Below are 18,294 nucleotides of genomic sequence, written 5' to 3'. Positions count from 1 at the left end.
AACATGCGGATGACAGGCGTGGTTGTGTTATTATCAGACTTGATGGACGCTGAAATTGCGTTTCGTGTAATTTTCTCGCGTCACAAAATACTATGCTTCTTTCGTTTTTTTCCAACCCTTTAAAGATGTACGAGTCATTTGTAGCCACAGGCTGTGCAAAAACAGGCGTGGGCCAACTCGGGCTGTGGTTTGCCAGCTCCTGGTCTCTGGGACAGAGTCCCACCTTCTCGGCCTGACTCTCCAGGGCCCTTTTGGGGCTCCAGTCCCATCTCCTGGTCCTCTTCCCTCACAACCCGCATTCAGCACTTCCCGCAGCTTTCTGCTCCCTGAACGGCCCTCGGGGACAAATCCGGGCCTCTGCTCCGGTGGTCCCTCTGTCTGGAAGCCCCACCTCCACCTCCTCTGGCTGGCAGACTCTCACTCCCACCGTCCTCCGGCTCGGGCATGCCCTCCACGAGAAGCGGTGCTCTGGGCCCATCCCTTGTCACTCCGCTTGAATTTCTGTGTCTGCGTGTCCTTCTCTCCCTTGGGGCAGTGATGTCCTCAACAGCAGGGCTCATGCTGGGCCGTCCTGGCATCTCCTCCCCTCATAGACCCTCAGAGCTTGTGTGTGGGGGATGGCAAGAACAACCTGGAACTTCGGTGGCTGGGGTGTACTCTGATTCTGACCCGTAAGAACCCAAACTATGCTTCTTCGCAAAAAAAACAACACACAAGAACCTCCTATCTCAAACTCAGACCAGGGAAATAAAGAGCTCTGAGACTAAGCAGCCCTGAGTTCAAATCCCAGCTCTGTCCTTACTAGACATGTGTACTCAGACAAGTCACCCCCCTTTCTCTTAGGATCGGGTCTCAATTCATCACGGCCAGCCAGGCCCTGTGTGGCCTGCCCCTTCCAATCCCCCTAGTCTCCTGTCTGGCCCATGTCTCCACCACCAGCCTTTTCTCAGTTCCTAAGTGTGCCGGGCTTCTGCCGGCCTCAGGGCCTTTGCACTTGCTGTTCTTCCTGCCGAAACATTCTGCCCTCCTTTGCCTGGTGACTTACTCTTCCTGCCTCAGCCATAACACCACTGACTTGGGAAGCCTTCCCTGGCCACCTTGAAATGAAGTCAGGTTCTCCTGTTACATGCTTTGCTGGTACTCTGAACCTCTGCAGATTGTAATTATTTGTGAGATCTTATTACTATTACTAAGAAGAAAACTTAATAAGCACTTTATGCCAGGCTCTCTTTCAGAGATTCTAAAAGTGGGTGATTTCTCTGAATTCTCACAGTGCCCTCATGAAGTATTATAATCACCCCCACTTCACGGATGGGAAGGCTGAAGCTCAGAGATTAAATAACTCACCCAAGGTCACACAGCCAGTCAGTGGTGGAGCTGCCCTCTTCAGCCTGTCCCCACAAGTTGACTTGAGTCCCACAACGGCAGATGCCACATCTCACATAGTCATTGTCATATCCCCAGGGCTGAGCTCCTGAACCGGGTGCATTGTGGGTGATTAAAAAGTATTGATGGGGGCTGGCCCAGTGGCATAGTGGTTAAGCCCAGCATGCTCCGCTTCAGCAATCTGGATTCATGGGTTCGGATCCCAGGCATGGACCTACACCACTCATCAAGTCATACTGTGGTGGCGAGCCACATACAAAATGGGGGAAGACTGGCACAGATGTTAGCTCAAGGTGAATCTTCCTCACCAAAAAAAAAAAAGTGTTGATGATCTAAAAGAAACGACACTCTAGTGGCAATCAACACTCTGAGCACCCAGATCTTGGGTTCTAACATCATTCTCCAGTGAAAGGAACCAGGCTTGGAGGAATGGCTGATTCTAGGACTGGGGCAAGAAACACACAGGATGAGAATGGAGCATCGTGTCGTGCCAGAAAGCAAGGAAGCGCTCCAAAGAAAACCAACAAAACAACACAACACACACATGGGAGCGTGTCAAAGATCTACAGGAGCCAAGTGAAAGAGCCCCCAGTGGCCAACGCTGGAACAACTTGAGTGAGAAAATAAAGCAGTATTGGGTTTTAACCCAGAGTATAAAATTATTACCCAGCAGGCCATACTGATATATCTAAATGATTAGATAAACTAATAAATGGGGAAAAGAGATACACCTTCCACACAGAAGGATTCCAAATAATTTATGTAGCTATCCACCCTTCAGGAGGGGAAACATACACCCCTACTCTTTATGTTTGTGCAACTTTCTTCCAAAGTATACAACACCGAGAGCGGGGGAGTAACTTTATAGTGGAGAAACCTGACAGACACTATCTCAGCGGGGGGATCAAGGCCAACAGCGACAGGCACGCATCACGTGGACAGTACGCATCCTTGATATGACGTCATGAGAATGACATGTCACCTCTTTGGTCTCTCTCCCCCAAAACCATCACGCCAGTCTCAGCAGGAGAAAAACACCAGACGAATTCCTAGAGAGGGACATCCTACAAAATATGTGGCCAGTCCTCCTCCAAACCGTCATGAACATCAAGAACAAGGGAAGGCTGAGAATCTGGCACAGCCAAGACGAGCCGAGAGAGAGGTCAGCCAAGAGGATAGATCTCGAAAGTTTTCATCACAAGAAAAAGAAAGGCAACTATGTTTGGTGACGGATGTTAACTGAACTTAGGATGGTAATCATTTTGCAATACATAAATATATCCAATCATTATGTTCCGCACCTAAAACAAATACAATGTTACACGTCACTTAATAACTCGAAAAAACAAATAAATACAAGAGACTGGACGGCCAAGTGTAATGTGGCATCCTGGATGGGATTCTGAAAAAGAAAAAAAGGGTATTAGGTAAAAACAAAGGAAATCTAAATCAATTGTGAACTATGGTTAATAATAACATATCAAGATTGGTTCATTAAGTCTAACAAATGTATCAGACTAATAACAGATGTAACTAACAGGGAAAACCAGGTGTGGGGAAAATGGTCATTCTGTACCTCCTTTGCAGTATTTCTGTAAATCTTAAGCTGTTCTAAAAACTGCAGTCTATCAATGATAATACTAATAAAGTATAGATGAATGAACGAAAGACTTCATTCATTCATTATGGCGACAATGATGACAGCTTCCTTCTCAGAGGGCTATTTTGAAGATTACACGTGAGAACCTGCATAAAGCATTTAGCAAGCTATACACACTCAGCTCAGAGCAGTTGCCACCGTTCTCCTAAATCGATGCTATCCACTACAGGAGCCACTGGCTCCACGTGACTCTTTAAATTGAGTAAAAATGAAATACATCAAAAATTCAGTTCTTCAGTGGCACCAGCCACGTGACAACTGCCCAAAAGCCACAGCGAGCTGGTGGCTACGAAATCAGTGCTGATAAAGAACGGGGCCACGATCGCAGGAAGTTCTACTGGACAAGTGCCCTACTAAACAACGAATGGCATGATTATTTTAGTGTTCTCAGCTCCTTCCAGTTGGTCTACAAAGGCCATCTTCTCAACCTCCCCGACCGCCCTCTTTCAAATCGCAACCGCCACATCCCTCACGCTCCTTCCCAGCTGACTTTTTCTTCTCCATTCCACTTGATTTCCTTTCTGCCGCCCCATCCAGCACTGCATGGCCCGCTGCAGTAGCCACTGTCAACGGGGGGCTGTTGGGCTCTTGCAAAACAGCCAGTCCAACTCGGGGTGTGCTGTGAGTGTAGAAGACACAGCAGATTTCAAAGACGGGGGGAAGGGGGGGCACCAATGTAAAAGATCTCATCGTTTTATTGATCACATGTTGAAAAAACATTTTGGACAGAAATTGGGTTAAATAAAACACATTACTAAAATTAACATCACCATGTTTCTTTTTAATTTTTTCCCCCTTAACGCGGCTCCTAGAAAATTTAAATGATGCATGTGGCCAACATTTGGGACTCGCTTATATTTCTACTGGACAGCGCTGGTCTAGAATGTCAGCCCAGAAAAGACAGGTATTTTTGCCTGCCTGTCCACACAGCGACTGGCACGTAGTAGGCGCTCAATCACATTTTAATGAACTGGGGACCCACCAGCTCTGCTGTCAATACTAATCGAACGCTGTCCCATGCCCCGCCTCCTCGCCACACCAGCTAAGGAAACTGAGGCCCGGCGAGGTGACGTCAGCCCCGGCCCAACGGCACGTAGTGCGGAAACGTCGGGGCCGGGATTCGAACCCGGGTCCTGTCCCCACAGCCCAGGCGCGCTGACCGTTCCTACCTTGCAGGGCGGTGACGGCGGCGGCGGCGAGACGGACGGGCGCGGGACGCACGGCATGCGCTCGACCAGGGACGCGGCTCTTCGGCCACCGCCTTCCGCCGGCCTCCGTGGGCCCGGCCCCCGCCGGCCCCCTCCGCGGCCATCGCCGGCCACCCGCGTCTCCGCCGGCTGCCGAGCCCTCCGCAGGCGGCGCCGGCCGGAAGTCCCGCCTCCGCCGCGCGCCCCGGGGCGCCGCGACAGCCACGCCAGCCAATGAGAAGCGCGCCGTGGCGGGCGCCGGCCAATGGGCGCGCGCGCCGGGGGGGCGTGTCCGGGCCGCGGGCCGGAGCGGGTCGTGCGCGCTGAGGAGGAGCCGCCGCCGCCGTCGCCGTCGCCGCCGCCGCCGCCACCGCTACCGAGGCCGAGCGGAGCCGTTAGCGCCGAGCCGCCGCCGCCGCCCGCCCGCCCCGGAGCAGCCCCGGGCCCGCCCGCCCGCGTCCAGGTGAGGCGGGGGCCCTCGGCGGCGCCCGATGGGGTAGGCCGCGGCAGGCCTGAGCTCGCCTGACCGGGCCGCGGGCTCCCGCGGGCCTGCACCGGCCGAGGCCCAGGCCGCGCCGGGGCGGAGGTGCCGCGTGCGGGCCGCGGCGGGCGGGCGGGCGGGGGCCGGCCGGGGTGGGCGCCGGCGACGGGCCCCGGGCCGGATTCCTCGGCCGCCGCGAGGGGCGGCGAGGGGGACGCGGCGTGGGCACGCGCCTGGCGGCCGGGGCCCCGGAGGGCTGGGAAGCTGGCGATCTGGGGGCGGGAGAGCGGGGCCAGAGGCGGGGGAGCGCGGCGAGCGCCCTCAGCGCGCAGGGGTCACGGCCCACGGGCTCGCTCCCCCGGGGAATCCTCCAGATTCTTTTGTGGTCGTTGTCAGGGGACCGCGGCTGCCCCGAGGTCCTTGTAGAAGTGTGCAAACCCTTCTGCAGGCATGAGAGTCCTGGAAAATAGATAGATTCCTTGGACGCCATCTCTAACAAAGCTGTTTTTGGGGCGTGGGACGTTTGGATGTGTAAAAGGTGTGTGTGTGTGTTGAAAACATAAAACTGCAAGCTATTGAACAATGGGGGATGGATGCTCTTCCTTTTCCGGCGTCCTCTGCTGCTGGTCTTATCCAGATGAGCTCTGGTACCTACTGTGTGCAGGGCAGGCGGGGAACAACTTCTGCAGGCGCTGCCCCTGGAGAGACAGAGCCCCCGCTTTCCGGAAGTATTCACCTGGGATCCGGCCGGCCAGTGCTCCAGAAGTGGGAAGATGGGGAGGATGGTGGGACTCAAGGAGGGTTTCTCGGCCTTAGGACTACTGACATTTTGGGTCTGATAATTCTTGGGTTTGGGGGCTGTCCTGTGCCTTGTGGGATGTTGGGCAGCATCCCTGCTCTCTACCCGCTAGATGCCAGCAGCATCCCCGCTCCCCAGTTATGGAGATCCAAAATGTCTTCAGACATTGACAGAAGTATCTCACACACACACATGTACATACACATACACGTGTGACAGCCGCCACCGGACTAAATAATCTTTCACTCAAAGTTCCTCCAACCCATCTCCGACGCCTCGGAATCCAACCTCAACTGTGGGAGCCTTAGTTTGCCCATCTGTGAAATGGGCTGGACGAGAATACTGCTGGGCCGATTTAAGGATGTAGCTTTCTGCAGGGCCTGTGCATGGTGGGTACTGAATAAATGATGTTATAAATAGTCACCAGGATTTAGAGAGGATTCTCTGTGTGCTTGACACTTCACAGATGTTTATCTCCAGCCCTTGAGGCAGGTGCTGTTGTAATTTCCATTTTGGGGACAAAGAAACCAAGGCTTAGATGGGTTGCTGGCTAAGACCCGTCTTGCACAGTGAAGTGATGGAGGTGGGATTTGAACGCAGGTCCTCTGAGTCCTTACTCTGAATCACTGGGTTTTACCAGTGTTATAATCACAAGGGTCCAGAGGACCCCAGGAAGAATTCCGTTAAGTTATCCTTGAACATCTTCTGTGTGCAAAGCTCTGTGCTGGGATCTGTTATAAGATTCTGTGACTTCAAGGTCCACAAAGAGGCCAAGATTTCTGAACATCTCAAAATGTGGAAATAAGTAAACTTTACGTTGGAGCACTGGTTTTGAGGGGCAGAATTTCAGTTCGAACGTGTCGAGTCTGAGGTCATGTGGCAGCCAGTGAAACACAAGAGGATTATGAAAATGCTGTCTTCCTGATGCTCGTTTTATTGCTTCACATGCTTTCTGCCTCCCTTCTCTGCCTCTTTCCACACTCCAGCAAAGTTGTCTTTTATCGACACGGATCTGATCGTGTCACTCCTGATTTAAAAGTCCTTGGGTGGCAAAAAAACAAATTAATTTTTTTTTACCTTTTTAGGTGGCTTAAAAGCTAAAGTTTGGGATTCCAGGTCTTGCGTACTCAAACCCTCCGTGCGTTTCTGATTTCGCCTGCACACAGGCTCCACCCCGACCCTCTCTTCCTGTTGCTCCCACTGCCTCAAGTGCTGTTCTCCTCCATCTAGAGATCTCTTCCTCCTGCTGTGTGGCCCAGCTCAGTGCTCACTCCACCCCCACTGGAGTCAACTGTTCCCTGGTTTGTGTCGCTGTCCCATTCAATTTACTGAATCGAGTTAGATGCTGGATGGTGAGAGAAGTGCAGTTAGCTCCTTTGGTCCCTAGGTGGCAGTGGTGGAGCAGTGAGGCCCGCCAGAGGCTTTGGGTCCGCGGAAGACGGGAGGAAACCAGCCTGCAGAAGGGAAGTGAGCCTTCCTTCCCGCCTCTAACCAACTCTCCCGGCTCCTGCTGTGTCCCAGGCCCCGTGCTGGGCTCTGGGGAAGCAGTGGTGGTTACAGAGTGTGTGTGGACCGTTTTAGCCCACTCTGGTGCATGTGGTGCTGGTTACAACTGGCTGATACAGATGCACAGGAAAAGCACCATAACCCAACTTTGGTGGGCAAGGGAGATCACAGAGTGCTTCCTGGAGGAGGTCAAGCATGAGGGGGAGGAGTTAGCCAGGCAAAGACGGTGGGGAAGGGCCTTCCTGGAGGCAGGACCAGCTCAGGCAAAAGCGTGGCGGTGGGAACAGCTCTGTTTACCCAAGGAGCCATGGGGTCTTATCCTTCAGGGACCAGAAAGGTGAGATGAGGCGTGGCAGTTGTACTCACGCAGCTGGTGTGCAGAGGGCTTGGCTGGGGGCCTGCAGGCCAGGCCAGGGGTGTCTACTGAGCAGTCTTAGTCCACACCATGAAGGAGTCAGGTCTGCACACAGTAGGAAGAGTTAGAGGGAGATGAAGCTGAAGGCCAGCAAACCAGTGAAGAGGTGATTACCTTCCTTTAGATAAGAAAAGTTGTGAAAACGACCGCGGGTTGTCATGGTTGGGGAAGAGGGGGTATGGTTTGAGACACAGTTGGAGGGTGAAAGACAGGGACTTGGTGGGTATTGAGGTGTGGGACGTGAGCAAGAGAGAACGGCGGTGGACGATTCTGGGTCTCTGCCTGAGTGACCGGTAGATGGAGAGTGGGCACTGAGAGAAACCGTGAAGGCAAAGAAGGAGCAATTTAGAACGTGGACGTGGACAAGAAAGCCCATCATTGGAGTAGAAGGCTCTTGTGTGGGTCTAGAGACAGTGATGCAGGAAGGTGGCAGAAGGTAGTGTCCATGTCTGGACATGTTGGGGGGACTCGCTTCTCTAACCACTGTCCTTCCCTCTCGACTCAGAGCCTCAGTGTGTGTTGGCCAAGGCAACGATCCCACTTTTATAGATTGCGAACCTGGAACATAACTCTTGTTCATTGTCACCGAGGAGTAGGGAGAAGTGGAAGAAATTGCCCCCTTGAGGAACTTATGACCTGAATTGGGGCAAAAAGACAGATGCCGGAGATTAAACAAAAGGATGAAGCAGTGGGTCGGGACAGCGCTGGGAGAGTGTTGAAAGAAATGCCTGTGTGTGGTTGGGTGGTGGTTGGTGGTGAAAGAGCTCGTGTCCACACTGGTCGTCGTGAGTGGAGAGGTGCGGGCAGGTGCAGCCAGTGGCCCCAGTGCATTGGAGAGGAGAGCACACGGAGGTCTGGAAGTCTGACTGGATCAGCTTGGCCAGGCAGAGGGTCGAGAATGTGCACTTGGAGATCAATCTAGAAAAGTGTGCCAGGGTCAGGTGGTGGAGGGCTCCTGGGCACAGTCCAGAGGTGATCTTGGAGGATTGCTTTTCTGAGAGAGAGAGACAGGACCAGTGGGCCAGTCCAGAGGCTTCTGCAGTACAGGGGTGGCCTGGTAGAGGCCTGCCCTTGAGGCTCGGCACTGAGACTGCATCTTTATCTAATACACTCCCGGCCAGCGCCTTGCTCCGTGCCTGGCACACGGCTGGGCCTCGGTCTGTGCTGGGGGAAGGAAGGATTTAAATGAAGCTCAGAAGAGACAGGCTCCAGCCACCCTTCACAGAGGCATTTGTGCCGGAGGAGGAAGTCACAGGAGAGGGAACAGTCCAGAATGCCCCAGGCAAGAGGGATACCATGGGACAGAGAAACAGGAAAACTGAAGGGAGAGGAGTGATTTGGAGGGAAAACACCAAGTTGGGTTCAGTGAGGCTGAGTTTGAAATAACGGTGCGGCAGGGAGACCACTCAGGTCAGTGTGGGCAAGAGGGGACAGGGACCCGAACCAGGACAAAGGCGAGAGACGGGGGAGAGTGAGACATGTCTCAGACGTGAAACTGGTGGAACCTGGTGCTTGCTTCGGTACAGGGGTAAGACGGGTGGCTTGGGAGACAGGTGTGCATGTGCCACCAAATGAAGTAATTCAGGGGAGGAGAGGAGAGGAGGGTGCTTGTGGCTGGAGACAGGGAGGTGGGGGGATACCCACATTCACCTTGATTTTGTTAACAAAGTAGGAGTAAGGGGACAAGATTTGAATCGGGTTCAGATCTCCAGCGAACATATCAAGATGCCAGCTGATTGGTCCAAGGTGAAGGGTGCCACTGGTGTGGGGTGGAGCAGGGAACTGCGAATGAGACCTCCCGTGGTCCTCCCCTGGGGTGCTGTGGTGTGAGCCCTGGCTGCTGTAACCACCCCGTGGCTTCCGTGAGATCCAGGCCCTTTAGAAATGGCATTGAAGGTGTGGATCGTTTCCAGGGTCGCAGGGGAACAAGGCCAGAGTGTTCCTTAGTGGGCCTGGAGGCGGGTGGTGAGGTGGGTGCTGCAAAGCAGGCTGTACATCCCCAGTTTGCAGACCCGGAACCTGTAGCTCCAGGAAAGGACGTGCCTTACCCACACGAGCTCAGCCAGTCAGCAGTAGGGCTCGTGCAGGAGCTCAGATCTGTCAGACCGCAAAGCCCCTGGGTGTCTCCTGCCATGCCAGGTTGCCATGTAGTTCTGAGAGAGCCCTGCCGTGGCCTTGACCAGCCAGGAAGAAGCCGGGGCTCTTAACAGGGCCATGGAGCTGATCAGGTCCCCTCGGCCCCTGAGCGGTTCGGCTGGGCCAGATGCCGGGTGGCACCTGCTCTGCCTCTCCCCCGGACTGTTCAGCCGGGGTCTGGAACTGCCAGGACGGGGCTGGGCCCGCCCCAGCCGGCAGCGTTCCCCTCCACGGGCTGTGGGAAGGGGCAAGTGGGGAACGGGTGCGCTGTCCGCCTGGGCGCTCGCCTCTCGGCGATGCTGTAATTGGGTCAGCTGGTGTGTTCGGCTTTTTTCTGGCACCAGAGCATTTCCTGGGTGACCTTCCATTCCGAAGACTATTACCTTGAAGAACTCAGAATTTTCTATCCGGAAAGGACCTGAGCAATAATTGAGTCCAGGCGCCATCATCTGATGTGTGAAGTGTCAGGGCTAAGCCTGAGGATATATTTGACTGTTCTAGTTTTGCACTGGCCCAAGTAGTTTAGACAGTGTCCTCTGTGACTCTCAGATGCGACAGCTTCTCATGGTGCCTAATGGAAACCAGTCTCGCTGCCTTAGGCAAATACCACCTCTGTGTATCTTCATGTCGTTTATGTACATCTCTCTCTCTCTCTATGTAGTGGCTATACCGCTATGCGTCATTTAACAACAGGGACACATCCTGAGACGTGTGTCGTTAGGCAGTTTTTCTGTTGTGCAAACATCATAAAGTATATTTACACAAACCTGCATGGTATAGATAGGTATACCGCCCACCTAGGCTGTATGGGACTAATCTTTCGGGACCACCATCATATATGTGGTCTGTCGTTGACCGAGATGTCGTTTCGTGGCTCAGGGCTGTACCACTGACATGAACAGCATCGCCAGAGTCACCCAGGATTGTCTAAATAAAACAGTAACTGCCAGGATTGTTTGAAATGGCACGACAGGGCTGCAAACCCTCAGAGATACCCAAACAGGACTTCTCCGTGGTGAGTCCAGTTACGGGAAGCGTTTCCAAGCCGACAGGAAGTGCTGTGCTAAACCAGCTTTCCTTTTTGCAGTTGACTGACTCTGTGGGATGGGATGCGATGGGATGGATGATCTAAAGGAGTGAGAGACTGAATATATTAATAACAGTCAGTCCAGTTCCATCTGCCCTGCTTTAACGTCGAAGAAGGTAGCCAGTACACACGATTCCCGGGTGAGCCTAAGACCCAGCGTCTGTCCCCCTCTCCTGCTGTGTGTGCCTGCGGGACACACCTGCAGTGTGCCAGGTACCCTGGGTTTGCCTGGGGACTGTTGGGTGACAGTGATGTAACCTTGGCCCTCAAAGCTTTCCCCAGTGATGTGGGAGAAAAGCAAATAATTCCAAGTGTGAGTGATTCGTGTCGTAGTAAAGGTTTACACCAATGGTGTATGGGGGCCTGGGACTAGAGCAGCCTGTTGTCCTGGGGGACTCTGTAAAGGTAAGGGGGGAGGTGATGGACAGGGCAGCAAAGGGAGCAGCTGGAACAAGGACACTGAAATACGAAGGTGTGTGGCACGCTGGGAAGAAGTCAGAGGAGTGGGAGTCAGGGGTGGGGAGCAGGCGCGGGTCCCCTCGAGAAGGGCCTTGTGTTTCGTCCTTGGGAGACTGTTCTGTAGTGACAGCTTGAGGCTTGGCCCTGCCACTTATTCACAATGTGAAGACTGATCCTGAGCAACATAATGTCACCTCTGGATGGTGATACCACTGATGGAGAGCCAGAAGGGGAAGCTGGCTTGGTGGGGCTGAACGTGTTGACCCCGAGGAGTCTGCAGGACTTCCACGTGGAGAGACGTGTTCAGGGAGAGGAGACAGGACCCGGGAGCCCTGAGACGGCCAGAAGTGGCCACGGCTTGGGAGTCATTGATTGTTGGGTGGGGATGAAGGCCCAGTTGTGGTCGGAACTTGTGGCGACAGAAGCTGGTTTGGAAAAGGTCAGGGGAAGGGACCCAGAGAACAGGATGGAGTGGCCCCAGAGTACCGAGAAACTGCTCTTGGGGTTTTGGTTTTCCCGTTGTTGCCAAGTTGCCCAAGAACTGGGCCCACGGAGGCCTTCCCTGCCTCGACTGGGTGTGTCAGGAGGAGCCAGCATGCTGTGGAACGGGGCTGCAATGCAGAAGGTTCACTTTCTCAGTCCTTTTAAACATATTTTTTAATTCACTCTTTTTGGTGTAGACTCCTGTGAGTTTTGGCAAATGCAGAGTCACATGTCTACCACCACGATCAAGACGTGGGAAAATTTCATCACCCAAGAAACGAAAATATTCTGTGGTGCTCCCACTGTGTGTCAGCCCTTCCCCCTCTCCCTGCCCCGGGAACCGCTGATCTGTCCCTGTGGTTTTGCCTTTTCCAGAATGGAATTGTGCAGTGTGTAGCCTTCGCGTCTGGTGTCTTTCCCTCAGCAAAGTGTATTTGATATTCACACAAGTTGAGTGAACAGTAGTAATCCCTTTTGACTGCTGAGTAGTATTCCGCTGTGTGGTATACCATAGTTTATCCACCAACAGCTGGGAGACATTTGAGTGGTTCCAGTTTTGGCGCGGTTTGGAATAAAGCTGCTACATTTGTGCATAGGTTTTTCTATCAACACAGGTTTTCATTTCTCTTGTGTGAAGAGCAGAAGTAGGATTTCTGGGTTGTGTGGTAGGTGTGTATTTAACTGTAAGAAACTGCCGATCTGTTTTCCAAAGCTGCTCTAACACTCTTAGAATCCACCAGCAATGTGTGAAAGTTCTGGTTTCTCCACAGCCTCACCAGACCTTGGTATTGTCTGTTTTGTTGTTGTTTGCTTTCATTTTATTTCATTTTAGGTATTCTAAATGGTGGTGGTATCTCAGCGTGCTTTTAATTTGCATTTCCCTAATAACCAGTGACGTTCAGCGTCTTTTTATGTGTTTATTTGCCATCCGTATGTCTTCTTTGGGACAGTGTCTGTTCCAGTCTTCATTTTTTAAATTGGGTTGTTTGTTTTCTTATTAAGTTTTTGAGAGTTTTAAAAAATATGTTCTGGATACAAGTCCTCTTTCACATATGGGATTTGCAAATATTTTCTTCAGGTCTGTGGATTGTAATTTTCCTAGAAGTGTGTTTCGTAGAGCAGAAGTTTTAAATTTTGACGGTATCCAGTTTATCACTTTCTTCTAAATGGTTGGTATCTAAGAAATCTTTGCCTCACCCAGCGTCACAAAGATTTCCTCCTAGAAATTTTCTATTTTTACATTTTAGAACAGAGGTCGGCACACTGTTTCTGTGAAGAGCCAGATGGTAAATGTTTTCATCTTTGTGGGCCATATGGTCTCTGTCACAGCCACTCGACTCTGTCACTGTAGTGCAAAAGCCACCACAAATACACATAAACAAATGAGAGTAGCTGTGTGCCAATAAAACTTTATTTATAAAACAGGCAGGAGAAGAACTCACACAACTGAACAACAAAAAAACAACCCAATCAAAAAATGGACGGAGGATATGAACAGACATTTTTCCAAAGAAGATATACAGATGGCCAGTAGGCACATGAAAAGACATTCAACATCACTAATCATCAGGGAAATGCAAATCAAAACTACACTAAGATATCGCCTTACACGTGTTAGAATGGCTATAATCACCAAGACAAAAAACAACAAATGTTGGAGAGGTTGCAGAGAAAAGGGAACCCTCATCCACTGCTGGTGGGAATGCCAACTGGTGCGGCAACTCTAGAAAACAGCATGAAGATTTCTCAAAAAACTAAAAATAGAAATACTATATGACCCAGCCATCCCACTACTGGGTATTTATCCAAAGGACTTGAAATCAACAATTCAAAGAGACTTATGCAACCCCACGTTCATTGCAGAACTATTCACAACAGCCAAGACGTGGAAGCAACCCAAGTGCCCATTAACTAATGATTGGATGAAGAAGATGTGGTGTGTACTTACATATATGTTTATATATACACAGCGGAATACGACTCAGCCATAAAAAAGACGAAATCGTCCCATTTGCAACAACATGGATGGACCTTGAGGCTATTATGTTAAGTGAGATAAGCCAGACAGAGAAAGACAAACACTGCGTGATTTCACTCACATGTGGAAGATAAACAAACATGCAGACAAAGAGAACAGATTAGTGGTTACCAGAGAGGATGGGGTTGGGGGGTGGGCACAAGGGGTGAAGGGGCACATACATATGATGACTGACAAATAATACTGTACAACTGAAATTTCACAATGCTATAAACTATTATGACCGCAATTAAAAAAAAAAGAAAACATGCAATCCCAAGTGTAGGGATAGGAATGTGTGGAGGGTGGAACGGAGCAGCAAAGCTAGGCAGGACCAGAGCTAGCTAGGCCCACCAGGTCCAAGCCGTCACCATCTCTGGGCCCACTGCCTGGGGTTCCCACCACTTATTAGTGAGGAACCCCTGGGCAGTGACAGCAGAAAGCCACTGTAGAGTATTTATCGTCGTGTAGATTTGAGTCTTTGTTAGTGTAAGCAATATCATAAAATGTAAACGGTGCTCATGTCACAATGTAAGGTCATTCACGCTAAAATAAACCTTTTTGTTGATTTAAAAAAAAAAAACAGGCAGGGGGCCGAATTTGGCCACAGGCCATGCTTCGCTGACCCTTGTTTTAGAAAGTTAACTTGTTACCAGGCACCCCACTCTGGATAATGAGAGTGGGGTAATTATTGCCCAGTTCGTCATCCGTGACAGCAGGCGAGGGGAGAAGGCAGAAGAGTAGATGCCTAACTCAGAAGCAGGGTGAAGAGAGGGAGGGATCAAGAAAAAAGAGGGAGGCAGGTGGGAAATGTCCGAATTGCCTTTCGGGCAAACCTCAGTGTGCGTTTAGTTCCTCAGACTTAACCTTTGCGCTTTGGTTCAGGCGTCAGCAGATGTTTTGGTTGGTTGGTTGGTTGGTTTTTGAGATAATGATCTATTGGAAGGTCTCACGGCTACAGACAGCTTAACAGACTCGGAGTTTCTCATCCTTAAACCCTGTAATGCTGGTGGTCCCGTGCTCGCTCCTGAACGTTGGTGTGTATTTAACCATCCCCCCAGTGCAGATTTCGATTCGACCCAGGGCGTTATTTCACCAGCCATGGGGTCGTGTGTTCCTCTCACACCTTCCGCTACACGTGTGTGATGGTTTCTGCAGAACAGATTCCTACAGCGCTGAGCGAGAGGGGAGCATTCATGTTAAAGATGTTAGTAGCTGCCAAGCATTGGGCCTTGCCTTCTCTTTCTGCTCTTTGGAACCCTGAACCACGGTGTGAAGAAACCCGGGACAAGCTTCTAGAGGATGAAAGGCCACGTGGTGGCCTGTCCTCCCTCAGCTGAGGGTCCCCGGCCACCCAGCCTGCCAGTCACAGGCCTGTGAATAAGACCGTCATAGACCGTCCTGCCCCAGCCTAGATAGCCACCTGCCAATCTCTGGATTCAGCAAAGCCAGCCTAGACCGGAAGAGCCACTCAGCCGACCCATAGAGCTGTGAGAAATGATGATCATTTGTCATTTTAAGCTACTAACACCACCAACAAATGTTGGTAGCCACTGCCAAGTTCTCCTAAAAGGTGGTACCCTGTCACCCTCGGATCTGGTGTACAGGGCTTGTTTCTCTCTTACCCCTCACCCTGGAGTTTATCCGTCCTGGATTGTATTCCCTCTGACAGGCAGGGAGTGGCGTCTCTTTTTATTTCACGTTGTCCTCATTGTTCGTGAAGTTGAGCTTCTTTTCATGGTTTCTTAGCCATTTGAATTGCCGGCGTCTATTAATTACAGCTCATATCCCTTGTCTGCTTCTCTGTTAGTGAGATGTCATTTTTCTCTTATTAATTTGCAGATGCCCTAAATCAAGTTTTCTCAGCCTCCCAGTGCTGACGTTTTGGGCTGGATAATTCTTGGTCGTGGGGGTTGTCCTGTGTCTTGTGGAATGTTCGACAGCATCCCTGGCCTCCACCCACCAGATGCCAGTGGCACACCACCACCCCCGGTTGTGATAAGCAAAAATGTGTCCAGACACTGCCCAGTATCCCCCAGCGGGCAGAAGCTTCGATCTAAATAATATAACAGGGAGCAAGTGTTTTCTACTCGTCTGCTGCTTATCTCTTTATGCGGCCTTTTGCCAGCAGAAGCTTTTAATCTTGTGAAGTCTGACTTTCTAATCTTTCTTTTATGGCTTTTGACGCCATAGCCTATTTTATAAAGAGCAGGGCGCATGGAACGTTTCCCAAAAAGTTTGGGAAATGCTAGGAGATGAGACTAATTTTGCACATTGCGTACGGTCCCAAACAAGTTAGAGAGTAGAACGGCAGAGGAGGCCTGAAGCGTTTCCAGCAGGCAATGGTCAACCATACCTAGTTCCCCTCTCGGTGGCGGTTCGGGGCTTGGGGGGGTTCGCTGGGCAGGAGACGTGTTCGGGTTTTTATGTAACTGCTGGCTTTTTACAGGAGGCTGACTGCTCCTGACAGTGGGCACTGGGTTTTCAAGCATGAGAGAAGAGCTGGGCAGCCGGCATCCCGAGCAAGGAGTGGGCTGGCCCTGAGACCTCTGGGCCGATGGGCAGCAGGGCCTTTTCCTCAGCGATATCGTTCAGCCCCACGGGGGTGAGCACCGGTGGATTTAGAGGCCGGGGCAGGGGCCATTTGAGAAGAGGCGGCCGCACGGCTGTGCGTGTGAGCAAACCCAGTGTGAGTTGTGCCTTCAGAAGCACAGGCGGTGCTCTCGGCTGCACTGATCTGGACTGCTGTGAAGCCATCGGTGTTGTCTGACGCTGGTCACTCAAGTGCAGACTTCTGCAGGCGCCTGCAGGCATTCCAAAGCTGCAAACTTTAGAGACCAGCTTCCTCCAGCTGGTAGAGAGAGCCTCACCTCCCTCCCAGTTCAGTCGCTATGGCCTTTGGGACACGGGGTGCAAAGGTCCGTTGCCTGCCTGCTCCGGGACAGACGGGGTCTGGTTGGTTGAGGTGCTCAGGCACACACCACAGGCTCCTCAGTGTCCAGCTGCATTGGTAACAGAAGGGGAGACGAGAGAAAGAGTCAGAAATTTCTGTGTACGAGAGAGAGAGAGAGGACCCACACTTTTTACAGGAGTTTGAATTCTGCTGCTGGAATTGTCTGCAGGTCTCTTCGAAGCCCTCTAGTCAGTGAGAATGGTTGAACTTAGAGTTGTTTTGTTTTTAAGAGACTTTATTTATTTTTTTTTGGTGAGGAAGATTCGCCCTGAGCTAACATCTGGGCCAGTCTTCCTCTATTTTGTATGTGGGTCCCCACCACAGCGTGCCCACAGAGAGGTGGTGTAGGTCCACGCCTGGGAACCGAACCCAGGTCACCAAAGTGGAGCGTGCCAAACTTAACCACTAGGCCACAGGACCAGGCCCTAGACTTTATTTTTTAGAGCAGTTTTGGGTTTACAGAAAAGTGGGGAAGAAAGTGTGCCATAGGCCTTTTCCCCCAACACGAAGTTTCTCCTATTCTTCATGGGGTGGCATGAGTGTGGTGTTTTGTTGTAATCCGTGAGCTAGTATTGATGGACCTTAGCTAAAGCCCACAGTTTGCTTTAGGCCTCACTCTGTGTGTTGATACCTCTGTGGGTTGGGTGATGTGTAATGGGTAACGTACAATGTATAACGACGTGGATCCACTAACACAGCATCACACAGACCAGTTTCACTGCCCTAAAAATCCTCTGTGCTCCAGCTCTTCTTCCTTCCTCCACCAACCTCTGGCAGCCACTGACCTTTGTGCTGTCTCTATAGTTTTTGCCCTTTCCACAATGTCGTATAATTGGGATCATACCGTGTGTAGCCTTTCAATCTATTCTCTTTCACTTAGTGCCGTGCGTTTAAGATGCCTTCCTGTCTGTGTGGCCTCATAGCTCATTTCTTTTTATCACTGAATAACACTCCATTGTGTGGATGGACCAGACGAGGGGAGACTGTTTCTCCAGTCGCCCACTGAAGGGCGTCTTGGTTGCTTCCAGGCTGGGGGCATCTCCGAGTAAAGCTGCTTGCAGCCTCCACATGCAGGTTCTCGTGTGGACATAAGTTGAACTGGTAGTGTTGGAAAGAGAACCATCTAAGTGCTAAGGCAGCCGTTCGTCTTGCCTTAATAGGCTGCAGTGTGAACATCTGGAATGTACCTGCTTTTCTCTTCCTCTGCAGATTTTTTGAAAATACGATGTCTAATGGTTATGAAGACCACATGGCCGAAGACTGCAGGGATGACATCGGGAGAACGAATTTAATTGTCAACTACCTCCCTCAGAACATGACCCAGGATGAGTTACGAAGTCTCTTCAGCAGTATTGGGGAAGTTGAATCTGCAAAGCTTATTCGGGACAAAGTGGCAGGTAAAGACACCGGCCGTGTGGGTCAAGGGGCTCCCGTGGCCGTCTGCGAGGCTCTGTCCTCTCGGCCTGTGACCGCAGTGTCCCTCGGGGCAGAAGGGCCACAGCCTGGAGGTGATGGCTGTGGAGTTTCACTTTTATCTCAAGCTCTGTTCTGCCACCACCTTGGTGTAGGAGTGGACATAGGTTCCCAAAAGAGGGAAAATTCACTGTAAGACCGAGGGCACATACAGAGGAAGACGGTGGGAGAGGAGGGAAAGTGAGGAGATGCCAGAAACGGGGACGGCTCTGAGAGCTGGAAGGGACCAAAGAAGGACAGCCTGGCCTGGCC

The 18,294-nt window shown here is 51.5% G+C and overlaps 2 protein-coding genes across 3 annotated transcripts in view; one reads left to right on the top strand and one right to left on the bottom strand.

The window, feature by feature from the left end:
* The window catches only part of CCL25 (C-C motif chemokine ligand 25), a 30,748-nt gene extending 26,393 nt beyond the window's left edge, over nt 1–4,355 (bottom strand). Inside the window, exon 1 of the mRNA XM_070622882.1 lies at nt 4,216–4,355. The gene's annotated coding sequence lies outside the window, so the exon portion shown is untranslated. The remainder of the gene's footprint in view (nt 1–4,215) is intronic.
* Nucleotides 4,356–4,509: 154 nt separating this feature from the next.
* Nucleotides 4,510–18,294, top strand: part of ELAVL1 (ELAV like RNA binding protein 1) — a 35,060-nt gene continuing 21,275 nt past the window's right edge. The window contains exons 1-2 of one of the 2 annotated variants that reach the window (XM_070622880.1): nt 4,510–4,696; nt 17,779–17,966. In XM_070622880.1, coding sequence (XP_070478981.1) covers nt 17,795–17,966 — 172 coding nt within the window. In that variant the 5' untranslated portion in view covers nt 4,510–4,696; nt 17,779–17,794. The remainder of the gene's footprint in view (nt 4,697–17,778; nt 17,967–18,294) is intronic. The other variant, XM_070622879.1, reaches the window with a different exon arrangement.

The sequence above is a fragment of the Equus przewalskii genome, chromosome 6 (assembly GCF_037783145.1).
Source record: "Equus przewalskii isolate Varuska chromosome 6, EquPr2, whole genome shotgun sequence".
Taxonomy (NCBI): domain Eukaryota; kingdom Metazoa; phylum Chordata; class Mammalia; order Perissodactyla; family Equidae; genus Equus; species Equus przewalskii.
Note: the sequence above shows the minus strand (reverse complement) of the source record. Positions and strands in the feature narration are given on the sequence as shown.